The sequence below is a fragment of the Staurois parvus genome, unplaced genomic scaffold, assembly GCF_062004578.1.
Source record: "Staurois parvus isolate SC_StPar_1 unplaced genomic scaffold, SC_StPar_1.0 ptg000865l, whole genome shotgun sequence".
Taxonomy (NCBI): domain Eukaryota; kingdom Metazoa; phylum Chordata; class Amphibia; order Anura; family Ranidae; genus Staurois; species Staurois parvus.
Genome location: NW_028318661.1, coordinates 444,917 through 468,922, shown reverse-complemented (window position 1 = coordinate 468,922; position 24,006 = coordinate 444,917). Strand labels below are relative to the sequence as shown.

Here is a 24,006-nt window from a genome sequence, read left to right as displayed (position 1 = left end):
TTTGCATATGTGCCTCTCACTTTTTAAGGGACCAAAAGTAATGGGACAATTGGCTTATCAGCTGTTCCATGGCCAGGTGTGTGTTATTCCCTCATTATCCCAATTACAATGAGCAGATAAAAAGTCCAGAGTTCATTTCAAGTGTGCTATTTGCATTTGGAATCTGTTGCTGTCAACTCTCAAGATGAGATCCAAAGAGCTGTCACTATCAGTGAAGCAAGCCATCATTAGGCTGAAAAAACAAAACAAACCCATCAGAGAGATAGCAAAAACATTAGGCATGGCCAAAACAACTGTTTGGAACATTCTTAAAAAGAAGGAACGCAGCGGTGAGCTCAGCAACACCAAAAAACCTGGAAGACCACAGAAAACAACTGTGGTGGATGACCAAAGAATTCTTTCCCTGGTGAAGAAAACACCCTTCACAACAGTTGGCCAGATCAAGAACACTCCCCAGGAGGTAGGTGTATATGTGTCAAAGTCAACAATCAAGAGAAGACTTCCCCAGAGTGAATACAGAGGGTTCACCACAAGATCAAAACCATTGGTGAGCCTCAAAAACAGGAAGGCCAGATTAGAGTTTGCCAAACGACATCTAAAAAAGCCTTCACAGTTCTGGAACAACATCCTATGGACAGATGAGACCAAGATCAACTTGTACCAGAGTGATGGGAAGAGAAGAGTATGGAGAAGGAAAGGAACTGCTCATGATCCTAAGCATACCACCTCATCAGTGAAGCATGGTGGTGGTAGTGTCATGGCGTGGGCATGTATGGCTGCCAATGGGACTGGTTCTCTTGTATTTATTGATGATGTGACTGCTGACAAAAGCAGCAGGATGAATTCTGAAGTGTTTCGGGCAATATTATCTGCTCATATTCAGCCAAATGCTTCAGAACTCATTGGACGCCGCTTCACAGTGCAGATGGACAATGACCCAAAGCAGACTGTAAAAGCAACCAAAGAGTTTTTTAAGGGAAAGAAGTGGAATGTTATGCAATGGCCAAGTCAGTCACCTGACCTGAATCCGATTGAGCATGCATTTCACTTGCTGAAGACAAAACTGAAGGGAAAATGCCCCAAGAACAAGCAAGAACTGAAGACAGTTGCAGTAGAGGCCTGGCAGAGCATCACCAGGGATGAAACCCAGCGTCTGGGGATGTCTATGCGTTCCACACTTCAGGCTGTAATTGACTGCAAAGGATTTGCAACCAAGTATTAAAAAGTGAAAGTTTGATTTATGATTATTATTCTGTCCCATTACTTTTGGTCCCTTGTCAAGTGGGAGGCACATATGCAAAGTGTTGTCATTCCTACACTGTTCACCTGATTTGGATGTAAATACCCTCAAATTAAAGCTGACAGTCTGCAGTTAAAGCACATCTTGTTTGTTTCATTTCAAATCCATTGTGGTGGTGTATAGAGCCAAAAATGTTAGAATTGTGTCGATGTCCCAATATTTATGGACCTGACTGTATATGCGTTTTTTCTGTGTTTATAGAGTTTTTACACAGCCAGTGTCCAGGGGAGGTTAGTGTACATGAAGCCTTAGGGTTACCTCTCACCTTAATAAAAACCCTAGCACTAACCTAAATAAAAACCTAAACCCTAGGTCCACCCCAATGACAACCCTAACCCTGATGACTACCCTAACTTTAACTCTACTCCTGATAACCATAACTGTAACCCCGATCACAACCCCAACTCCAAAGCAAATGAAAACTCTAGCCCTAACACCTAAACTAACCCTAACCCTAATGACCACTCTAGCTCTAAAAATGATAATTCTAACTCTAACCACCTTGCTGACAACCCCAGCTCTAATCCTAATGACAACCCTTACCCTAACCTAACCCTAGCTCTAATCCTAATGACAACCCTAACCATAGCTCTAATCCGAATGACAACCCTAACTCTAACTCTAATCCTAATGACAACCCTCACCCTAACCTAACCCTAACTCTAATCCTAATGAGAACGCTTACCCTAACCCTAGCTCTAATCCTAATGACAACCCTAACTCTAACCCTAGCTCTAATTCTAATGACAACCCTAACCCTAACCATAGCTCTAATCCGAATGACAACCCTAACCTAACCCTAACCATAGCTCTAACCCTAATCATAACTCTAACCCCAATGACAACTATAGCTCCAATCCTAATGATAACTCTAACCCATATGACAACCCTAACTCCAATCCTAACGGCAACCTTAACTCTAGCTTTAACACTTATAATAACCCCAAATATAACTCTAATGACAACTCTAACCCTTATGATGACTCTAACTCTAACCCTACTGATAAGCCTAGCTCTAGCCATAATCACAACCCTAACCCTAATGATACCCTAACCCTAAATTTAACCCTAATGATACCCTAGATTTAACCCTAATGATACCCTAGATTTAACCCTAATGATACCCTAGATTTAACCCTAATGATACCCTAGATTTAACCCTAATGATACCCTAGATTTAACCCTAATGATACCCTAGATTTAACCCTAATGATACCCTAAGCTTAGCTCTAACCCTAACAATAACCTTAGCCCCAGCTCTTACTCTAACAACAACCCTAACCCTAGCTCCAACCCTAATGATAACTCTAAGCCTTATGACAACCCTAATTCCAATCCTAACAGCAACCCTAACTCTAGCTGTAAGACTTATAATAACCCTAACTCTAACCCCTAATGGCAACTCTAACTCATTTGATGACTAACTGTAACTCTAATAACAACCCTAACTCTAACCCTACTGACAACCCTAACCCTAATGATAACCCTAATGATAGCTCTAATCCTAATGAGAACTCTAACCACAATCCTAACCTTAATGATACCCTAACACTAGCTCCAACCCTAATCATAACTCTAACCTTTATGACAACCAAAACTCCAATCCTAATGGTAACCCTAACTCTAGCTGTAACACTTATAATAACCCCAACTCTAACCCCTAATGACAACTCTAACTCTTATGATGACTAACTCTAACCCTACTGACAACCCTAGTTCTAACCATAATGACAACCCTAATCTTAGCTCTAACCCTAATGATAACTCCAACCCTAATCCTAGCTCTAACAATGATCACTCTAACCCTAATCCTAGCTCTAACACTAATGATTACCCTAACTATAGCTCTAACCCTAACAATAACCCCAACTCTAGCTGTAACAGTTATAATAACCCTGGCTCTAACCTCAATGATAACTCTAACCCTTATGATGACTAACTCGAACCCTAATGATAAGGGTTAGAGTTGTCACTGGGGTTAGGGTTGCCATTAGGATTGGAGATTTTGTTGTCCTAAGGGTTAGAGTTATCATTGAAGTTAGAGCCAGGGTTATTATAACTGTTACATCTAGAGTTAGGGTTATTGTTAGGGTTAGAGCTATAGTTAGGGTAATCATTAATGTTAGAGCTAGGATTAGGGTTGGAGTTATCATTAGTGTTAGAGCTAGGGTTAGGGTTGTCATTATGGTTAGAACTAGGGTTGTCAGTAGGGTTAGAGTTAGAGTCATCATAAGGGTTAGAGTTGTCATTAGGGGTTAGAGTTGGGGTTATTATAAGTGTTACAGCTAGAGTTAGGGTTACCATTAGGATTGGAGTTTCGGTTGTCATAAAGGTTAGAGTTAGGATTAGGGTTGGAGCTAGTGTTAGGGTGTCATTAAGGTTAGGATTGTGGTTAGAGTTCTCATTAGGATTAGAGCTATCATTAAAGTTATCATTAAGGTTAGAGCTAGGGTTAGGGTTGTCATTATAGTTAGAGCTAGGGTTGACAGTAGGGTTAGAGCTATAGTTAGGGTTATCATTAGGGTTCGAGTTAGTCATCATAACCCTAACTATAGCTCTAACCCTAAATATAGCTCTGACCCTAACTCTAGCTGTAATACCTATAATATCCCTAACTCTAATGACAACTCTAAATCTAACCCTTATGATGACTCTAACTCTACCCTTACTGAAAACCCTGGGTCTAACAATGACAACCCTAACCCTAGCTCTAAGCCTAATGATAACTCCAACCCTAATGATAACCCTAACTATAAGCCTTATGATAAACCTAACCACAATCCGAACCCTAGCTTTAACCCTAACAAGAACCATAACTGTAGCTCCAAAACAAATGATAACCTGAACCCTAGCTTTATCCCTCATGATAACCTTAGCCGCAACCCCAAAAACATCTTTAAACCTAGCTCTAACCCCAATGACAACCCTAATCCTTGCCCTGACCCCAATAACTAGAGATGAGCGAATCGAACTAGGCGAACCGGAATTCGAGTCGAATTTCAGGAAATATTCGATTCGTGTCGAAACCGAAATTTTGCCTACTTCGGGTGCGCGAATCGAACATTTCCCGATCAGCCGGCAAAAGTGTCCCTGCAGTGAGCTCCGCTATTTCTGACAGTTCTCTGACAGAAGGAACACATGTTTAGCGGTTGAAACATTGTATCTATTAGTTTACATTTAGGATACAGATGTTTCAACCACTGTACATGTGAAGAAGTTGTGAGAGAACTGTCAGAAATAGAGGAACTCTGCACATACACTTTTTGCCGGCTTGGAATTATTCTTCTTTTCATCCTACTTCTTCTTCTTCTTCATCCTCAGAAGAAGAGGATGAGGATGAGGATGAAGAAGAAGAAGAAGAAGAAGAAGAAGAAGAAGAAGTAGGATGAAAAGAAGAATAATTCCAAGCCGGCAAAAAGTGTATGTGCAGAGTTCCTCTATTTCTGACAGTTCTCTCACAGCTTCTTCACATGTACAGCGGTTGAAACATCTGTATCCTAAATGGAAACTAATAGATACAATTTGTATCTATTAGTTTCCATTTAGGATACAGATATTTCAACCGCTGTACATGTGAAGAAGCTGTGAGAGAACTGTCAGAAATAGAGGAACTCTGCACATACACTTTTTGCCGGCTTGGAATTATTCTTCTTTTCATTCTTCTTCTTCTTCCTCATCCTCATCCTCATCCTCATCCTCTTCTTCTGAGGATGAGGATGAAGAAGAAGAAGAAGAAGAAGTAGGATGAAAAGAAGAATAATTCCAAGCCGGCAAAAAGTGTATGTGCAGAGTTCCTCTATTCTGCAGATACACTTAGAGGAGCTCTGCAGATACACTTAGAGGAGCTCTGCACATACACTTTTTGCCGGCTTGGAATTAATCTTATTTTCATCCTACTTCTTCTTCTTCTTCTTCTTCTTCTTCATCCTCATCCTCAGAAGAAGAAGAGGATGAGGATGAGGATGAAGAAGAAGAAGAAGAAGTAGGATGAAAATAAGAATAATTCCAAACCGGAAAAAAGTGTATGTGCAGAGCTCCTCTAAGTGTATCTGCAGAGCTCCTCTAAGTGTATCTGCAGAATAGAGGAACTCTGCACATACACTTTTTGCCGGAAACCGCTGTATGGAGTGAATGTCCCAGAACTGTCAGAAATAGACTATTTATGACAGTTCTGGGACATTCACTGCATACAGCTGTTTTAACCGCTGTATGGAGGGAATGTCATGGAACTGTCAGAAATAGACTATTAATGACAGTTCTGGGACTGTCCTTCAATGCAGCGGTTGAAACATTGTATGTATTTGTTTCCATAAATGGATCCATTTATGGAAACAAATACATACAATGTTTCAACCGCTGTATGGAAGGACAGTCCCACAACTGTCATTAATAGTCTATTTCTGACAGTTCCATGACATTCCCTCCATACAGCGGTTAAAACAGCTGTATGGAGTGAATGTCCCAGATCTATCAGAAATAGACTATTTATGACAGTTCTGGGACATTCACTGCATACAGCTGTTTTAACCGCTGTATGGAGGGAATGTCATGGAACTGTCAGAAATAGACTATTAATGACAGTTCTGGGACTGTCCTTCCATGCAGCGGTTGAAACATTGTATGTATTTGTTTCCATAAATGGATCCATTTATGGAAACAAATACATACAATGTTTCAACCGCTGTATGGAAGGACAGTCCCACAACTGTCATTAATAGTCTATTTCTGACAGTTCCATGACATTCCCTCCATACAGCGGTTAAAACAGCTGTATGGAGTGAATGTCCCAGATCTATCAGAAATAGACTATTTATGACAGTTCTGGGACATTCACTCCATACAGCTGTTTTAACCGCTGTATGGAGGGAATGTCATGGAACTGTCAGAAATAGACTATTAATGACAGTTCTGGGACTGTCCTTCAATGCAGCGGTTGAAACATTGTATGTATTTGTTTCCATAAATGGATCCATTTATGGAAACAAATACATACAATGTTTCAACCGCTGCATGGAAGGACAGTCCCAGAACTGTCATTAATAGTCTATTTCTGACAGTTCCATGACATTCCCTCCATACAGCGGTTAAAACAGCTGTATGGAGTGAATGTCCCAGATCTATCAGAAATAGACTATTTATGACAGTTCTGGGACATTCACTGCATACAGCTGTTTTAACCGCTGTATGGAGGGAATGTCATGGAACTGTCAGAAATAGACTATTAATGACAGTTCTGGGACTGTCCTTCAATGCAGCGGTTGAAACATTGTATGTATTTGTTTCCATAAATGGATCCATTTATGGAAACAAATACATACAATGTTTCAACCGCTGCATGGAAGGACAGTCCCAGAACTGTCATTAATAGTCTATTTCTGACAGTTCCATGACATTCCCTCCATACAGCGGTTAAAACAGCTGTATGGAGTGAATGTCCCAGATCTATCAGAAATAGACTATTTATGACAGTTCTGGGACATTCACTGCATACAGCTGTTTTAACCGCTGTATGGAGGGAATGTCATGGAACTGTCAGAAATAGACTATTAATGACAGTTCTGGGACTGTCCTTCAATGCAGCGGTTGAAACATTGTATGTATTTGTTTCCATAAATGGATCCATTTATGGAAACAAATACATACAATGTTTCAACCGCTGCATGGAAGGACAGTCCCACAACTGTCATTAATAGTCTATTTCTGACAGTTCCATGACATTCCCTCCATACAGCGGTTAAAACAGCTGTATGGAGTGAATGTCCCAGATCTATCAGAAATAGACTATTTATGACAGTTCTGGGACATTCACTGCATACAGCTGTTTTAACCGCTGTATGGAGGGAATGTCATGGAACTGTCAGAAATAGACTATTAATGACAGTTCTGGGACTGTCCTTCCATGCAGCGGTTGAAACATTGTATGTATTTGTTTCCATAAATGGATCCATTTATGGAAACAAATACATACAATGTTTCAACCGCTGCATGGAAGGACAGTCCCAGAACTGTCATTAATAGTCTATTTCTGACAGTTCTATGACATTCCCTCCATACAGCGGTTGAAACCGCTGTATGGAGTGAATGTCCCAGAACTGTCAGAAATAGACAGAAACTGTCACAGAACTGTCCTTCTTCTCATCCTTCTCCTTCTTCTCATCCTTCTTCTCATCCTTCTTCTCATCCTTCTCCTTCTTCTCATCCTTCTCCTTCTTCTCATCCTTCTCCTTCTGCTCATCCTTCTTCTCATCCTTCTCCTTCTTCTCATCCTTCTCCTTCTCCTTCTTCTCATCCTTCTCCTTCTCCTTCTTCTCATCCTTCTCCTTCTCATCCTTCTCCTTCTCCTTCTCATCCTTCTCCTTCTTCTCATCCTTCTCCTTCTTCTCATCCTTCTCCTTCTCCTTCTTCTCATCCTTCTCCTTCTCCTTCTCATCCTTCTCCTTCTTCTCATCCTTCTCCTTCTCCTCATCCTTTTTCTTCTCATCCTTCTCCTTCTCCTTCTTCTCATCCTTCTCCTTCTTCTCATCCTTCTCCTTCTTCTCATCCTTCTCCTTCTTCTCATCCTTCTCCTTCTTCTCATCATTCTCCTTCTTCTCATCCTTCTCCTTCTTCTCATCCTTCTCATCCTTCTTCTCATCCTTCTTCTTCTCATCCTTCTCCTTCTTCTCATCCTTCTCCTTCTCCTTCTTCTCTTCCTTCTCCTTCTTATCATCCTTCTCCTTCTTCTCATCATTCTCCTTCTTCTCATCCTTCTCCTTCTTCTCATCCTTCTTCTTCTCATCCTTTTCCTTCTTCTCATCCTTCTTCTTCTCATCCTTCTTCTTCTCATCCTTCTCCTTCTCATCCTTCTCTTTCTTCTCATCCTTCTCCTTCTCCTTCTTCTCATCCTTCTCCTTCTTCTCATCCTTCTCCTTCTTCTCATCCTTCTCCTTCTTCTCATCCTTCTCCTTCTCCTTCTTCTCTTCCTTCTCCTTCTTATCATCCTTCTCCTTCTTCTCATCATTCTCCTTCTTCTCATCCTTCTCCTTCTTCTCATCCTTCTTCTTCTCATCCTTTTCCTTCTTCTCATCCTTCTTCTTCTCATCCTTCTTCTTCTCATCCTTCTCCTTCTCATCCTTCTCTTTCTTCTCATCCTTCTCCTTCTCCTTCTTCTCATCCTTCTCCTTCTTCTCATCCTTCTCCTTCTTCTCATCCTTCTCCTTCTTCTCAGCCTTCTTCTTCTCATCCTTCTCCTTCTCATCCTTCTCCTTCTCATCCTTCTCCTTCTTCTCATCCTTCTCCTTCTTCTCATCCTTCTCCTTCTCCTTCTTCTCATCCTTCTCCTTCTCCTTCTTCTCATCCTTCTCCTTCTCCTTCTTCTCATCCTTCTCCTTCTTCTCATCCTTCTCCTTCTTCTCATCCTTCTCCTTCTCCTTCTTCTCATCCTTCTCCTTCTCCTCATCCTTTTTCTTCTCATCCTTCTCCTTCTCCTTCTTCTCATCCTTCTCCTTCTTCTCATCCTTCTCCTTCTTCTCATCCTTCTCCTTCTTCTCATCCTTCTCCTTCTTCTCCTTCTTCTCATCATTCTCCTTCTTCTCATCCTTCTCCTTCTTCTCATCCTTCTCATCCTTCTTCTCATCCTTCTTCTTCTCATCCTTCTCCTTCTCCTTCTTCTCATCCTTCTCCTTCTTCTCATCCTTCTCCTTCTTCTCATCCTTCTCCTTCTCATCCTTCTCCTTCTCCTTCTTCTCTTCCTTCTCCTTCTTCTCATCCTTCTCCTTCTTCTCATCCTTCTTCTTCTCATCCTTCTCCTCCTTCTTCTCATCCTTCTTCTCATCCTTCTTCTTCTCATCCTTCTCCTTCTTCTCATCCTTCTCCTTCTCCTTCTTCTCATCCTTCTCCTTCTTCTCATCCTTCTCCTTCTTCTCATCCTTCTCCTTCTTCTCATCCTTCTCCTTCTTCTCATCCTTCTCCTTCTCCTTCTTCTCTTCCTTCTCCTTCTTATCATCCTTCTCCTTCTTCTCATCATTCTCCTTCTTCTCATCCTTCTCCTTCTTCTCATCCTTCTTCTTCTCATCCTTTTCCTTCTTCTCATCCTTCTTCTTCTCATCCTTCTTCTTCTCATCCTTCTCCTTCTCATCCTTCTCTTTCTTCTCATCCTTCTCCTTCTCCTTCTTCTCATCCTTCTCCTTCTTCTCATCCTTCTCCTTCTCCTTCTTCTCATCCTTCTCCTTATTCTCAGCCTTCTTCTTCTCATCCTTCTCCTTCTCATCCTTCTCCTTCTCATCCTTCTCCTTCTTCTCATCCTTCTCCTTCTTCTCATCCTTCTCCTTCTCCTTCTTCTCATCCTTCTCCTTCTCCTTCTTCTCATCCTTCTCCTTCTCCTTCTTCTCATCCTTCTCCTTCTTCTCATCCTTCTCCTTCTTCTCACCCTTCTCCTTCTCCTTCTTCTCATCCTTCTCCTTCTCCTTCTTCTCATCCTTCTCCTTCTCCTTCTCCTTCCTCATCTCCAAGGGCATTTAAATTAAAGGTACAGTGTTCTGCACTAATTTAAAGGCTCTCTGAAGCCTAGAAACCCTTTAAATAAGTCATCTTCGTAGCGGAGAAATTCGCATCGAATCGAATTTCACACTGGAATTTGCCGAATCAGCCGAATCGAATTTTTCATTTCTTCGCTCATCTCTACCAATAACCTAACCTTTTGTTTTTAAACAAAGATGTGATTGCCTTGAAGATTCCTTCAGAGTGACCACATGACCTGGTTTATCAACAAACCACACACGCCTAACTTTAAAAGGGAATAACTTTTAAGATCATTTTCCTAAACATTGCCATTGGAGGTTAATTTTGGCAATATTTCGAACAAAGCAATTTCGCTTTTTTTGTGGCTAAATCAAATTCTACTAAAATAACTGCTCATTTCTAGTGCCTTGGTGACACTCCTATGGTTCAGATTGATTTTTGATATATAGGGGAATAAATGTAAACTCAGAAAAAGGAGTCTCATTAGCATAAAACAACTTTATGGCACTTTCAAAATCAAGGACAGAAAAATAAAAATTAAAAAAAAAAAAAAAAAAAAAAACTTTAGAAGCGCACAGAACCAACAGAAGACAACATGTTGGGGAGGCTGTCCCCAGGCATGGCAGAAGCTCATATACCCAGCTGAGGGAAATGGCGTCAGGTCCAGGGTGGACACATCACTGTATGTGACGTTCCAGAGGTTTGTTCTGCCCAGGGACTGGCATCTCTTCCAGGAGATGGATGATGGTAGCCTCCTTTGCTGGATGGGAGCCTTAGCTGTGACAGTTGAGGTGTCATGAGAAGTTATCATTCAGGGCAGAGTCATAGCCCACTCCTTCCACAATGTATCCTCGCCTATCAACATTCCCTGACTACCTTCCTGCTACAGGAGGCCACCATGAGTGCGCTCCATTGTTGGATGATATCAGCGCTTACCTGGGTTTTTTTTTTACATTACAGCTCTGCTATGGGTAAGTGTTTAGACCTGGCAATTGGCCGCTCCGGCCCAATCACTGCCGCAAAATGCTCACTAATACCTAGAATCTCAACCCTATTAGTCTTACACTCTTCCTGTGTGATCTTAATGAGCTCTCCTAGATCTTCCTATCTTGGACTATAGAATGGTTAACCTTTGTCTTATAAAGATCTGAGAGTGGAAGTGTTTGAGTAGTTCAGCAAAGGAGTTTGGGCAGGGCTGACACCACTCGGTCCACAAAAATGTCATGTTGTCAGCCCACGAATTGTGCTTGTATTACAGAGATGCACTACATATTTTATTTTGCCTTGACATACACGTTAACACAATGTAGCCATATACTGAACAAAATGATGTTTCTTCCTCATCCATAAAAGCACAAAAAAAGGAAAAGTGTATCTACTCCAAACATGTTATTATCAGAGGGCAGATCTGCAGGAGACAATACCGAGAACAGGTACAACTCATTTATACACCAATAATTGCAGAGAGGAATAAGAAATACTAATCAATAAACTTCAACAGCCAATAGGAACAAGCAGACCATCCTCCTTCATTGTCTGATTGCTCCAAACCCCTGAAAGGCTTTGACTGATTGGCTGCTATGGGTTTCTGATAGTTTTGAGATTTCAGCTTTTGTCATCTCACAGGAAGGTATCAGCCCACTAGGTATATGGCAGCATCAACTGTTTTTTGGGGTTTTGTTTGCATTTATTGCATCGATCTTAAAATACACCTTCAATGGTGCAGGGGGCAGTGGTATATTTAGCTCTTTTGCTGCCCTAGGCAACACCAAAATTGGGTGCCACCACCAGCACCCCCCCTCCCTTCAGATGCTACAGCTGCCACTAAAATTGAGCACCCCCCACCACCACCAGCACCCCCCGGCCCTGCTGTCGCCACTAAAATTGAGCACCCCCCACCGCCACCAGCACACCCCGGCCCTGCCACTGCCACTATAATTGAGTACCCACCACCACCATCAGCACCCCCTGGCCCCACAGCCACTAAAATTGAGCACCCACCAGCACCCTCCCCCCCCCCCCAGCCTTGCCTTCGCCACTAAAATTGGGCAACCCCCCACTACCACAAGCAAACCCCCGGCCTTGCCACCGTCACTAAAATTGGGCAACCTGCACCATCACCTTCACCCCCCAGCCCTCTCACTTCTAAAATTGGGCACCCCCACAACTAAAATAATTGGGTGCCCCCCACCACCAGCACCCCCCTGGCCCCCACTGCCAGCACTAAAATTGGGTGCCACCACCAGCACACAGCCCCCCACCCCGCCACTAAAATTGGGCAGAGAGGTGGGGGAGGAGAAGTAGTGGCACACCCATCTCCCCAGTGAAAGGTTGTGCAGGGGGAGGCATATCAGCACAAGTCTGACTATTGGAGGACAGGCAGGCTGCTCTGCCAGCACAGTCAGAAAACTGACCACACAGGGATGGATGTGCTCTCATGCCTGGCGTGGTCAGTTTAAAACAGAAAAGCAGGTGAACTGGCAGGATCACCAAGGATGTCACACAAAGGAAGCAATACAAAGGGAACATGATACTTTTAAACACAAATACATGGTACACATATCAAGAATACGAAAAATTGGCATAACATACACTTTAACAAGACCATAAAGTAGACAAACAAAAAACAAAAAAACAAAACAAAAAAAAAACTTTAGATGCACTATGAAGTTTTATAATAAACCATTTGCATAGCTGTCCATTCATCAAAACTTTATGTAAATTAATTTTGTGCAAATGGTGCAAAATCAGATGTTCAAGGGCTATATTCACTGCAGATCAAATGTTTCTCTTTGAGAAAAAAAACAAAAAATGTTTGAATTTGGGAAAATATCACATTATGGCCACTAGATGAAGCTGATGAGCACATTATGATTTTCTTCGCCATCTAGTGGCCAAAATGTGGTATTTTGAATGAATAACATCTGCAGAGAATATAGTCTGAGAATATCCAATATCAATTGTGAAAGGTGAACAGCTATGCAAATTTTGTGGAAATGCATCTCTTTTATTTTGCTTACTTTGAATATCCTAGCTGTGTGCAGGGGAATCTAAAAAAAAATTGCCCTTCACATAATTGGGTGTTTATAGTGAACACAGCTTTACCTCACTAAGTGGATGTTCTACTTAGAAAATTATCTTTAATGAGCATTCATGTAACAACAATGGGACAATACAGATGCTTCAAAGACTTCACAGATGTGATGCACTGAGCAAGCAGAACCAGAGGACGCCTTCATTCTGAAAACATTGTTTGGACTTGTCCAGCAAGTCATTCCTACAACCTCAGCAGTCAATCCTTCGCGAATGTTTTTTATCTTCTGATAATGTCCTGAGTTCTGGAATTTATGTTGAGCCATTGCTACAAATGATTCTGATTGCATATTTTAAAGTGGAAGGCAAAACAAAAAGATGTGTGTGTGTGTGTATATATATATATATATATATATAATGTAGCTTGTCAACAGCATTAAAGTGTAAGTAAGGGCAAAACCTTTTTTTTTTTTTTATTGGATAGAGAAGGACTAGGACCCCGTGAGGTTTTTTTTGTTATTGATGTCTGTACCCCCATTTCGAGACATGTGCCCTGGAACTGCCGTAGATGTTAACTCTACTGGCAGCAGAAAAACACTAAACGTGGAAAAAACGTGCGTAGGCGTGATGCTGCGTTTAGCACTTGGAACTTTATTCATTTCATTGGCCAGAGTATTTGCCATTGAAATGAATAAAGGCCCAACCCCTAAACGCAGCTAGCAATTAGGCGCGTTTACATGCGCTTTTGTTATGTTTTGGCCAAAATGTTCCTCTCCTTAAAGGAATAATTAACCCCTCACCCTCCAGAGGATTCCCCCCCTTTCTGACCAGGCCATTTTTTGTGGTACGGCGCTGCGTTATTTTAACGGACAATTGCGCGGTCACGCAATGCTGCACCCACTTGAAATTTACATCCTTTTTTCCCCACGAATTGAGCTTTCTTTTGGTGGTATTTGATCACCTGTGCATTTTTTATTTTTTGTGCAAATAAAAAAAAATTAAAATTTTGAGAAAAAAAATAATATTTTTGGCTTTTTCTATTAAACATGTCCAGTAAAAATAAAAAATAAAATAAAAATTTCGGCATAAATTTACACCAAAATGATTTTTGCAACATGTCTTTGCTAAAAAAAAAAAAAAATCTCAATACGTGTAAATTAATTGATTTACGTGAAAGTTATAGCATCTACAAATGGAGGTACAGTATGTGTAGTGTGCCTGAGCTGACAGTGAGGAGGACTGTTAGTAACAAAACAGTCCTCCTCCCTGCCAGTGATCATCGTAAATCACTGGGTGCCAGCGAGTAATTACCGGCTGGGGCCCAGTGATTGACAGCCATGGCCGTGAATGGTGGGAAATGCAAAATCATGTATATACACACACACACACACACACACACACACGTCATTTTGCGCACCCATGCCGCCCTGTAACAGTATTTCTACTACAGGGCAGTCGGGAAGCATTTAACTGCCCCTAAAAGCTACTGCTGCTAAACTCTGAAAAGTTGGAGGCTTTGGCAAAAAAAGCCAAAAGTGGTGTACATGAGGCCTTAGGGAGATCCACCCTCCCTATCCTGTTTACCATTATCCCTGAGGGCCAGTTCACGCAGAGGGTCAGGGATCCTGCAACCTCATAGGACAATCGGGGGAGAATGAAAACTCCTCCTACAAGCTGTAACCAGTGCTCTGCTGGACACTGATAGAAGTCACAAGGTTGCTATATACTGCTGATGAGAAAAGGTATTTAGCAGTTTATATTTACTAAAATAATTGCATTGCCATGTTCTGTGTACTGTGAGAGACCAGATACAGTGAACGCGGGGTCCGGGGAGAGCGGATACAGTGAACGCGGGGTCCGGGGAGAGCGGATACAGTGAACGCGGGGTCCGGGGAGAGCGGATACAGTGAACGCGGGGTCCGGGGAGAGCGGATACAGTGAACGCGGGGTCCGGGGAGAGCGGATACAGTGAACGCGGGGTCCGGGGAGAGCGGATACAGTGAACGCGGGGTCCGGGGAGAGCGGATACAGTGAACGCGGGGTCCGGGGAGAGCGGATACAGTGAACGCGGGGTCCGGGGAGAGCGGATACAGTGAACGCGGGGTCCGGGGAGAGCGGATACAGTGAACGCGGGGTCCGGGGAGAGCGGATACAGTGAACGCGGGGTCCGGGGAGAGCGGATACAGTGAACGCGGGGTCCGGGGAGAGCGGATACAGTGAACGCGGGGTCCGGGGAGAGCGGATACAGTGAACGCGGGGTCCGGGGAGAGCGGATACAGTGAACGCGGGGTCCGGGGAGAGCGGATACAGTGAACGCGGGGTCCGGGGAGAGCGGATACAGTGAACGCGGGGTCCGGGGAGAGCGGATACAGTGAACGCGGGGTCCGGGGAGAGCGGATACAGTGAACGCGGGGTCCGGGGAGAGCGGATACAGTGAACGCGGGGTCCGGGGAGAGCGGATAAAGTGAATGCGGGGTCCGGGGAGATCGGATAAAGTGAATGCAGGGTCCAGGGTTTAGTAACACTTTAAGGCCTCATGCACGCAGGGTATTTTTGCATCCACTTTTAGGGGCATCAGACTTTCTTTCCTTTACTGCTTCCAAATGGCCCTCTGAGTTATACTATGCCTCCATGCACACATATACTTTTAGTAGCAATAATGTTTACCAGCAGGAAAACAAAAACCCAGGGCCAGTGCATCCAGGAGCAGCAGTGTTTTGTCAGGAAAAACACTTGACGCGTGTAAACGCATCTAAACAACTGTTAACGCTAAGCGTGTTTAGCGCTTGACCGTTAATTAAATTTTTATTCTGGCCAATGAAATGAATTAATGCCCAAGCGCTGGACACCTGTAAATGCGCCTAAATGCTTATAAAAGTGTTAGACATTTTGACAAGCGTCAGGCGTTTTCCTTTGTCAAAAAGCAGCTGCCAAGAGGAGGAGCGTTTGTAAAACGTCCTGTGTGAATGAGGCCTTAATGTTTGTACTGCATGCAAATAAATAACTCTCATTACAAGCGTTCCATGAACTGTCCAGGCTGGGAAGGGCTGGAAATTTTTGGTTCCGGTTATATAAACAATTGTTACTAAGTATCTATGTGTCAGACATACGACTCCTCAGAGCGAGAGATATCCTGTGACAGAGCCTTTCCTCTTTTCTCAAAAGTGTATTTTTTTTTATCTCAAAAATTTAAAAATAATGAGCTGCGCTAAAAAGTTTAAATAAACTCACATTTGTAAATTATAAAGTGCACAATTATTTATTTCAGGTACTTATATAGCGCCATCAATTTACACCGCGCTTTACATATATATTGTACATTCACATCAGTCCCTAACCCTCAAGGGGTATACAATCTAAGGTCCCTAACCCTCAAGGGGTGTACAATCTAAGGTCCCTAACCCTCAAGGGGTGTACAATCTAAGGTCCCTAACCCTCAAGGGGTGTACAATCTAAGGTCCCTAACCCTCAAGGGACGTACAATCTAAGGTCCCTAACCCTCAAGGGGCGTACAATCTAAGGTCCCTAACCCTCAAGGGGCGTACAATCTAAGGTCCCTAACCCTCAAGGGGCGTACAATCTAAGGTCCCTAACCCTCAAGGGGCGTACAATCTAAGGTCCCTAACCCTCAAGGGGCGTACAATCTAAGGTCCCTAACCCTCAAGGGGCGTACAACCTAAGGTCTCTAACTCACATTCATACATACACATACTAGGGGCAATTTAGACAGGAGCCAATTAACCTACCAGCATGTCTTTGGAGTGTGGGAGGAAACCGGAGTACCCAGAGGAAACCCATGCAGGCACAGGGAGAACATGCAAACTCCAGTCAGGTGGTGCCATGGTTGGGATTCAAACCAGTGACCCGAGTACTACCAGGCGGAAGAGATAACCATTTAGCCACTGTGCTACCCTGCACAATCACACAATATGTACCAATAAACCAAATGATAAAAGTGCAGTCTCATAAAGTGCAGAGAATCAAATATCACGTGCAAAATATACAAAAAGCGCATCAAATTTAACCACTTCAAGTCCAGACACTCCCCCCCCCCCCCCTCCTGTCCAGGTCAATTTTCAACTTTCAGCGCTATCACACTTTGAATGACAATTGCGCAGTCATGCAACACTACCCATAATTTTTTAGCATTTTTTTGAGACAGAAAAAAACTACTTTATTTTGGTGGTATTTGTTCACCACTGGGATTTTTATTTTTTTGCTATATAAATGAAACAGTCCAAACATTTTGAAAAAAAAGTGTTTTTCTTATATAATTTTGCAAATAAATAATCTTTCTTAATAAATCTTGGCCAAAATGTATTCAGCTATCTTTTTAGTAAAAAAAAAAAAAAAAATAACCCAAATTAGTTTCTAACCAAAATTATAATTTTTCTAAATTTTTTACATATTTATATCATCATTTATGGGTTTTTTTTTTAGAACATACTGTCACCCTAGCACTACAGTGTCACCATAGTGACACTGTACTACTTGTGGGAGGTGATGTTTTTTTTTTTTTTTTTACACTGATTGCTTTTACACCCATAAAAGGCTGTAAAAGCAATCATTTCTCCTTCTCTAGGACTACATTCTTGCAGCCATTGAGAAATACTGTGAGAGCTGTGATTGATCACAGCTTGTCACATAGTACAAGGCTGTTGTGAATAGCCTTGTACCATGTGATCTCTGTGATCATTCACAGATTTCACTAGTAGTAAGCAATGATGTCAGCAAGTGACATCTTGCTTACTACTCTTCATGTGATCGTTGATTGGCCAATCAGTGATCTCATGATCGGGACCTCACACAGAGCTCCCGAAAGGCGATCAGTGCTCCCAGGGAGCGCGCACAGGCAGTAAAGCGGGAGGATGTTTATAAACGGTCACCCGCTCCTGCACTGCCCCCGACCAGCCCTTTATGTACATTGGCCGGACGGGAAGTGGTTAAAAACAGTGCTTCTGAATCAAAATTCTGCACAAAATCCATCCAATCATAAGGCTCTTCACAGAGCTTCCCGGGACACCATAGGGATAACGTTCTCCATATTCATATATTTATAGAAAAGCAGACCATAGTGCAATATAACTTTATTTTGTTAAGCCCCAGAACAATAAAAATGGTCACACTCACATAATAAGGTACCCCCCCTTGGCACCCAGAATGACCTGCTGATGCTCTCTTAGGAAGCGCAACTGCTCCGTACTACTCTGGCATCAGCATATGCTCCAAGCCGCTTCACAACCGGAAGTCCCATCCCTACGCGTTTCGTCGCAGAGGATGTCAGGAGTTTATTTAAAGTTTCCTGCGCAGTTCAGTTTTTTTTAATTTATGATTTTACACCAGATTGTACATTTTGGTACCAGCTTGGTTTTCAGCAGCAGCTTTACCGTACACCATAGCAGTAAAAGATTATTTTTCAAAAATCTCAGTTATCCAGGTCATGGTATACCTAATAGGAATCATTCACATTCAGCTGGTCTTTGCTGGTTTTGTAATACCGAAGACAATACGTAGCTTTTCTAAAGGCATTTCTTCGATTCTAATGAGTGTCAGGAAGATATCCTAAAGTTTATATCCACACAGGTAGCACAGTCAGCTTACTCTAAATGGGTAGAAACATTTCTATCCTGATGATTTGACAATAATTCGCACCTTACACTTGGTGCGACTTGGCATGCGATTTGCATGCCATGCGACTTGCAAATCACATGCCAAGTCGCACCCTATTGTCCACAAATACAGCGGTCAAATCGGTGCGATTCCGACTTGGTCGGGGCCATACCAATTTCTAAAATAGTACATGCACTACTTTTCATGCGATTTGCATAGACATCTGTGTCAGATGTCTTGCAAATCGCACCTGCAATCAGAAGTCCTCCGACTTTGAAATCGTGCGACTTCAATGTAAGTCGCACAATTTCAAAGTCGGGCTTGACTGGACCGTAGACGTAAACTAAAGTTAACTGAATGAATAACATCTATACAGATTTATGGGATGGGATTATGTAACTAGAACAGGGTGTTTCCACAACTTTCAAATCTCCCATCCTGTTCTTGGACAATCAACATTTGCTTTGACACATTCTAGGGTTATCGGATTAATATGTATGTAATACCTGTGTGGATACTATTGCTATGGTATGTCCATACACTGATTAGAACTAAAGAAGTGGCTTGGAGAATCTACAGAACATCTCCAACAATACAGAACAAGTCCACTTGTTACTAACTACAACTCTCAGCCATATAGCGTATTATCCTCTTAGATTGTAAGCTCCCAGGATCAGGGCCCTCCTATCCCTCTTGTATTGAACTGTATTGTTGCTGTATTGTCTCCCGTTATATTGTAAAGCGCTGAGCAAACTGTTGGCGCCATAAATCCTGTATAATAATAATAATTATTCTTATGTTGTCATTGTGTAAACGCTGGGGTATGTTTCAAACCCTGGGGTATGTTCCCATTTAGATTAGTGGTGAAACGTTTTCAGCAATACAGAACAAGTCTTCTTAAATGTGACCTACTACTAGCTTTAGATAGGGTTCAACTTTAAACTCTATCCAAATAAAGTCCTTAAATTACCTTGGAGAACAATGGAAATTGCCCCCCACAGAAACATTCCGCTACATATTAATAAGACACAACAAGAGCTTGATTAAGAACCGCACAGATTGCCCAATTCAGCGAACGCAATTCAAAAATCGCTGCTTGAGAGACTCATTCCAAAGGCATGAGTTCTACCTTGTACTTGGCTCTCATTGATTCTTTGGGCCCAACAAACCTCCAATATCTAGATAAATGGGAAAAGGACTCGGAATGTTTGGATCAAGCCAATTGGAACAAAATTTAGGTTGTGGTAGAAAAGTGCTCCCCGAACATCTTCGCTCAAGAGGACGCCTATAAAATTCTCTTATGATGGTTTGTCATCTGAAATTGTCCCAAATAGCTTTTGAGGCTGTTTAGAATGCAGCACCTTGATTCACATTTGGTGGCCTTGCCGCATTGCTAGTAGATTCTTGATCCGTTGTTATAATATGCTTAGGGCGGTTCTGAACACCAATCTGACTAGGAATCCTTGGGAAGCACTGCTTCATAGGCTGGTGTCAGACCTATCCAAACATCAATGGAAGCTGGCGGCTTTCATGGTTCTTGCAGCCAGTCAAACGCTAGCTAAAGTGTGGAGGCAACCAGCAATCTATTTAGCAGAAGTTAATCAATGGATGATGGGTATTAGGATACATGAGAACTTAACTGTTTAATGACACTCATCCTAAATTTCTGGAAATATGGTCCCTTTGGCTGGACTACAATAGCCACCTGAACCTCGATCAATCTTTCCTCTCACTGTAAATACTAACTATACTTAAACTGGCTCCCACCCCAATTCTAAGCCTATGCTGTAAGGGAAAGATGTCTATACTTACCTTTTCTGAGGGTGCTCTGGTCCGGTCACATGATTGGCTCCCAGTGCCAGCTTCTGTGAAGTGGAGGGACAGCCGAAACCTAATACCCCATAGACTATGGGTGACATCACTGCCCAGGCTCTTCATTGTTGTCTGATCTCTCCCCTTCACTGAAGCCTACCGCTGGAGAGATCATGTGACCGGAAAGCAACTTCAGAATAGGTAAGTATAGACATCTTTCCTTTACAGGGTGGTTAGAGTAGGGGTGGGAGCAGATTTAAGTATAGTTAGTATTTGAGTGGACTTCTACTTTAACTTGCGGGATGCTTGCTGCGTTGTATGGCCAACTGGATCCCAAGGCTCTCTCGCTCTTCCCCAACCTCTCTTAACCCACAAGCTGGCCAGTCTCTTTCCTATTTTTCTTGTATTTTCCCCTTTTATGCTTCAACTCCTCATTCTAATTTATACTCTCCCCCCACCTTAAAGGTGGAGCTTGGATCTAAATTACTATAATTTCCCCTATTATTACCTTCCTTGAACTGTTCCATGAAAGGGAACACTCTTTCACACACTGGGATTTACAGTACAGTTGATATTCCCTTTATCCTTGATTTTTCGACTTTCCGATTTCAAAAAATGACTGTATTCTGAAAATCAATGTCATTGGTTATCCGTTATTGTCCCTTTCTTGTCAGTTAAACTGCTGGTATACTTCCTATGTCTCTGTACATCTTTTCAAAAATGTTAAAACCTAATAAAATGTTGTAAAGTTTTGTAAAATAAACTCTACCCAAAGATACATTTTGTACTGTGATTTATGATAGATTGTTCATATGAGGATTCCACATACCTCTACTTGCTTCTTCGCTTCAGCGCAGGGTATCGGTTGGTGGTCTTTATGCTGCCACTCTGCGCATTCCTCGCAAATACACATGAGGTCCAACTTGCAGAACAGTTCCAGTGGTTTGTTGTGCAGAGCGCAAGTCCGCAAGTCGGTATCACTCATAGGGGGCACCAGCTGATGGGAGTGCAGCTTGGGGTTGTCTAAGTGGGGCCTGAGGTGGGTGGTGCAGTAGTTCACCATGCAGGTAAGGCATGTCTTCACTGCTTTGACTTTTTCCTCTAAGCAGAAGTCACAAAGAACTAACTCTCCCTCAGGCTCTTTGTCTCTTGGAAGATGCACATTACCTGATGTTCCAGCTGTAGAGCCATTGGACATACCCTTTAATGATCCCAGCTCCGTCACGGAGTGGCTTTTACAATACTTGACCACCTTGGAGTCCTCTGTGGTTGCAAGGGTTGAAATTTCTATGCAGCTTTGGCATTTGGAGACGGGCTTGATGGAAGTGTCGGCCATGTTCACAGAACTCTTAACTTTCTCTGCAGTTTCCAACTCCACAGCAGGATAGCAGCAGGCTGTGAGAAAGCCACACCTGAATGAGCAATGCAGCCAGGAGCATTTAACCAACTGCGTGCCAGAAGAAGGAAAAAGCAGGAAGATAATGAGCGAGGAGTAGGCTCCTTCTTCAGATTGCTTTCTCTTCCTGCAAACAGACTCTACTGGTTTTATCTCTGACTGTGAATAAATACTCAGACAGCAGCCAAGAATGTCATGTGAACATCAGGCATGCAAGGACAATGCGAAGTATGTACCGGATTCCTATTAAACCCCAAAAATAAAAAATAATTTAAAGGAGCACTGTTACTTTTTGTGACCTTTGTAATGAGTAAATCATTTTTATATGTGAAATAATTACATGCATTTACACAACATATTTTAAAAGCGGCGTGTATTTTTTTTATATGCAACATTTTTATGTTTATTTGATTTGTGAACCTTTTATTATCATTGCAAGTCAGCATGAATAAATCCCTGACATGTCACAATATAGAGCAACAGTATTATTTTTCAGAAGGGCTCCACCTTCCATCATTGAAAGCCATCCTGGAGCCCCAGTCCAGTGACTTTGCCTAGGCTGAGATGATTTCATCAGTCTGCTGCAGGCAGAAAGAAGCATTTCCTCAGTCTCTTCCCCACTACCCCCCGAGTGTCAGAGATGGCCAGATCTGCAGGGCTACACTCAGGAAACTGGGACCAGACTGTGTATGCTTTAAGGCTGACCATATATGAACCAAATTTCTTTCCTGCAACCACAGGTTACAAGAAAGAAATTCGGACGAGTCCCTATCAACACAGACAGTGTTGACAGGGGAAACCCTCCTGCCGAGCTGTTGTGTTCTCCAGACAGGGAGACTTGGGGGGGGGGGGGGGTGGCAGGTGAAGACAGTGATTATTGCTAGTGGCTATACCAGTCTCTGGCGATAATCACATGTAAAATCTGGCAGACTGGTTGTACCCAAGTTGATCGATCGCTCAACTTCGTTACATTCAGTGTACCCATACATGGTTCGATTCAAACCTTTTATGGCCTACTTAAGTGAGATTTATTTACAGTGAAACAAATCCATCCAAACAGCACACAGCAAATATAAAAATATAAGTGAACCAAAAACCCAGTGACAGAATATCTGACTGATAACTAACAAATGGAAAGCCTAACAACTAACTTTAAATAATATATACAAGATAGGGAACATAGAAAAGCAGGGGAAAACTGGAGGCACAGAGAGCAGAGGGGAAGGGGAACCAAAACTGGGCTAAGGAATAAGGAAGAGCAGATACAAGGCAGCAGGGTACAGGTCAGGGGTGGACTGACAACTCATGGGGCCCCCGGGCAATAGGGGATCATGGGGCACCTGTGTCCTTGTCCACACTCAAAGCACACGAAAAAAAGCCTTTAAAAAAGGTACCAGGGGCATTTCATAGGCCCCCTACTGACCCTGGGCCCTCGGGCAGTGCCCGAGTGCTCAAATGGTCAGTCCGCCCCTGGTACTGGTTATAGCATGCCGGGGAGAAGCAACAAGAAATACACTGGAGCAAGAGGCACTTTGTAGGGGAAAACCTAAATACCCTCCCAGCAGCCAGAATCAGGTGGAAACTGATTATTGAGGTCTGCTGTCTGCTGGGAGACACCTGCTGGTGGACAGTGGAATAGCAATCCTCCACCCAGGGAACCACAATGCCTTCAGAAGGTGATCCAGGTCCTGACACAGAGGCTGCAGCAGGGGGCTGAATTATAACGATCTCCAAGAACTGCACCAGGATTTTTATGATTTGTGTTATTGATGTCATTTGGGACATAGCCGCTGCACGGACACAACCTCTGCACCTGATCTCACATCCATGTGGCTGCGTGTAACTGAATTCAAACTGTTTGTGTTAAAGGCCCTGCACCCACTCAGATGTCAGATTGAGAGCAGTGGCAGTGCAGTGTCCTTTAATACATCAATGGGACTGCCGCACGGGGATGCACATAACACCTGTACAGCCCTCACAACAGGGTATGCATGGACACATCCTGTGTGAATGAGGCCTGCTGGTGACACCGAGATTGGTGTGGCGGGGTTAAGGGACACTGTGACTAGTTGCACTGGTGTGGTGGGTGTGTTAGGGCTCATTTGCATTTGCAGCTGGGGGGGGGCCACAAAACCCTGTAGTTGAGCCGCATTTTTACTGCCCCTCAACTGCTTCTCAGCTAGGGGTCTCCACATGCCACATCAGGAAATTTTCTCTGCTGTGCTGTAACTGTGTCGCAACTGCACACATTGCACGCAGCAGTTGTCCAGCATTTAGTTAAAACTGTTTAATGCTCTCTGAAGAGATATCTAAATGTGGATCGCTCTTTCTTTGGAATGCACTGCAAGAGTAAATG

At 42.8% G+C, this 24,006-nt stretch overlaps 1 protein-coding gene across 1 annotated transcript in view; it reads right to left on the bottom strand.

Annotated features, from left to right (window-relative positions):
- The window catches only part of LOC149443247 (tripartite motif-containing protein 16-like protein), a 47,848-nt gene extending 26,072 nt beyond the window's left edge, over positions 1 to 21,776 (bottom strand). The window contains exon 1 of the mRNA XM_089655717.1: positions 21,084 to 21,776. Within this exon, the coding sequence (XP_089511843.1) occupies positions 21,084 to 21,590 (507 nt within the window). The 5' untranslated portion in view covers positions 21,591 to 21,776. The remainder of the gene's footprint in view (positions 1 to 21,083) is intronic.
- Between the last annotated feature and the right edge of the window lie 2,230 nt (positions 21,777 to 24,006).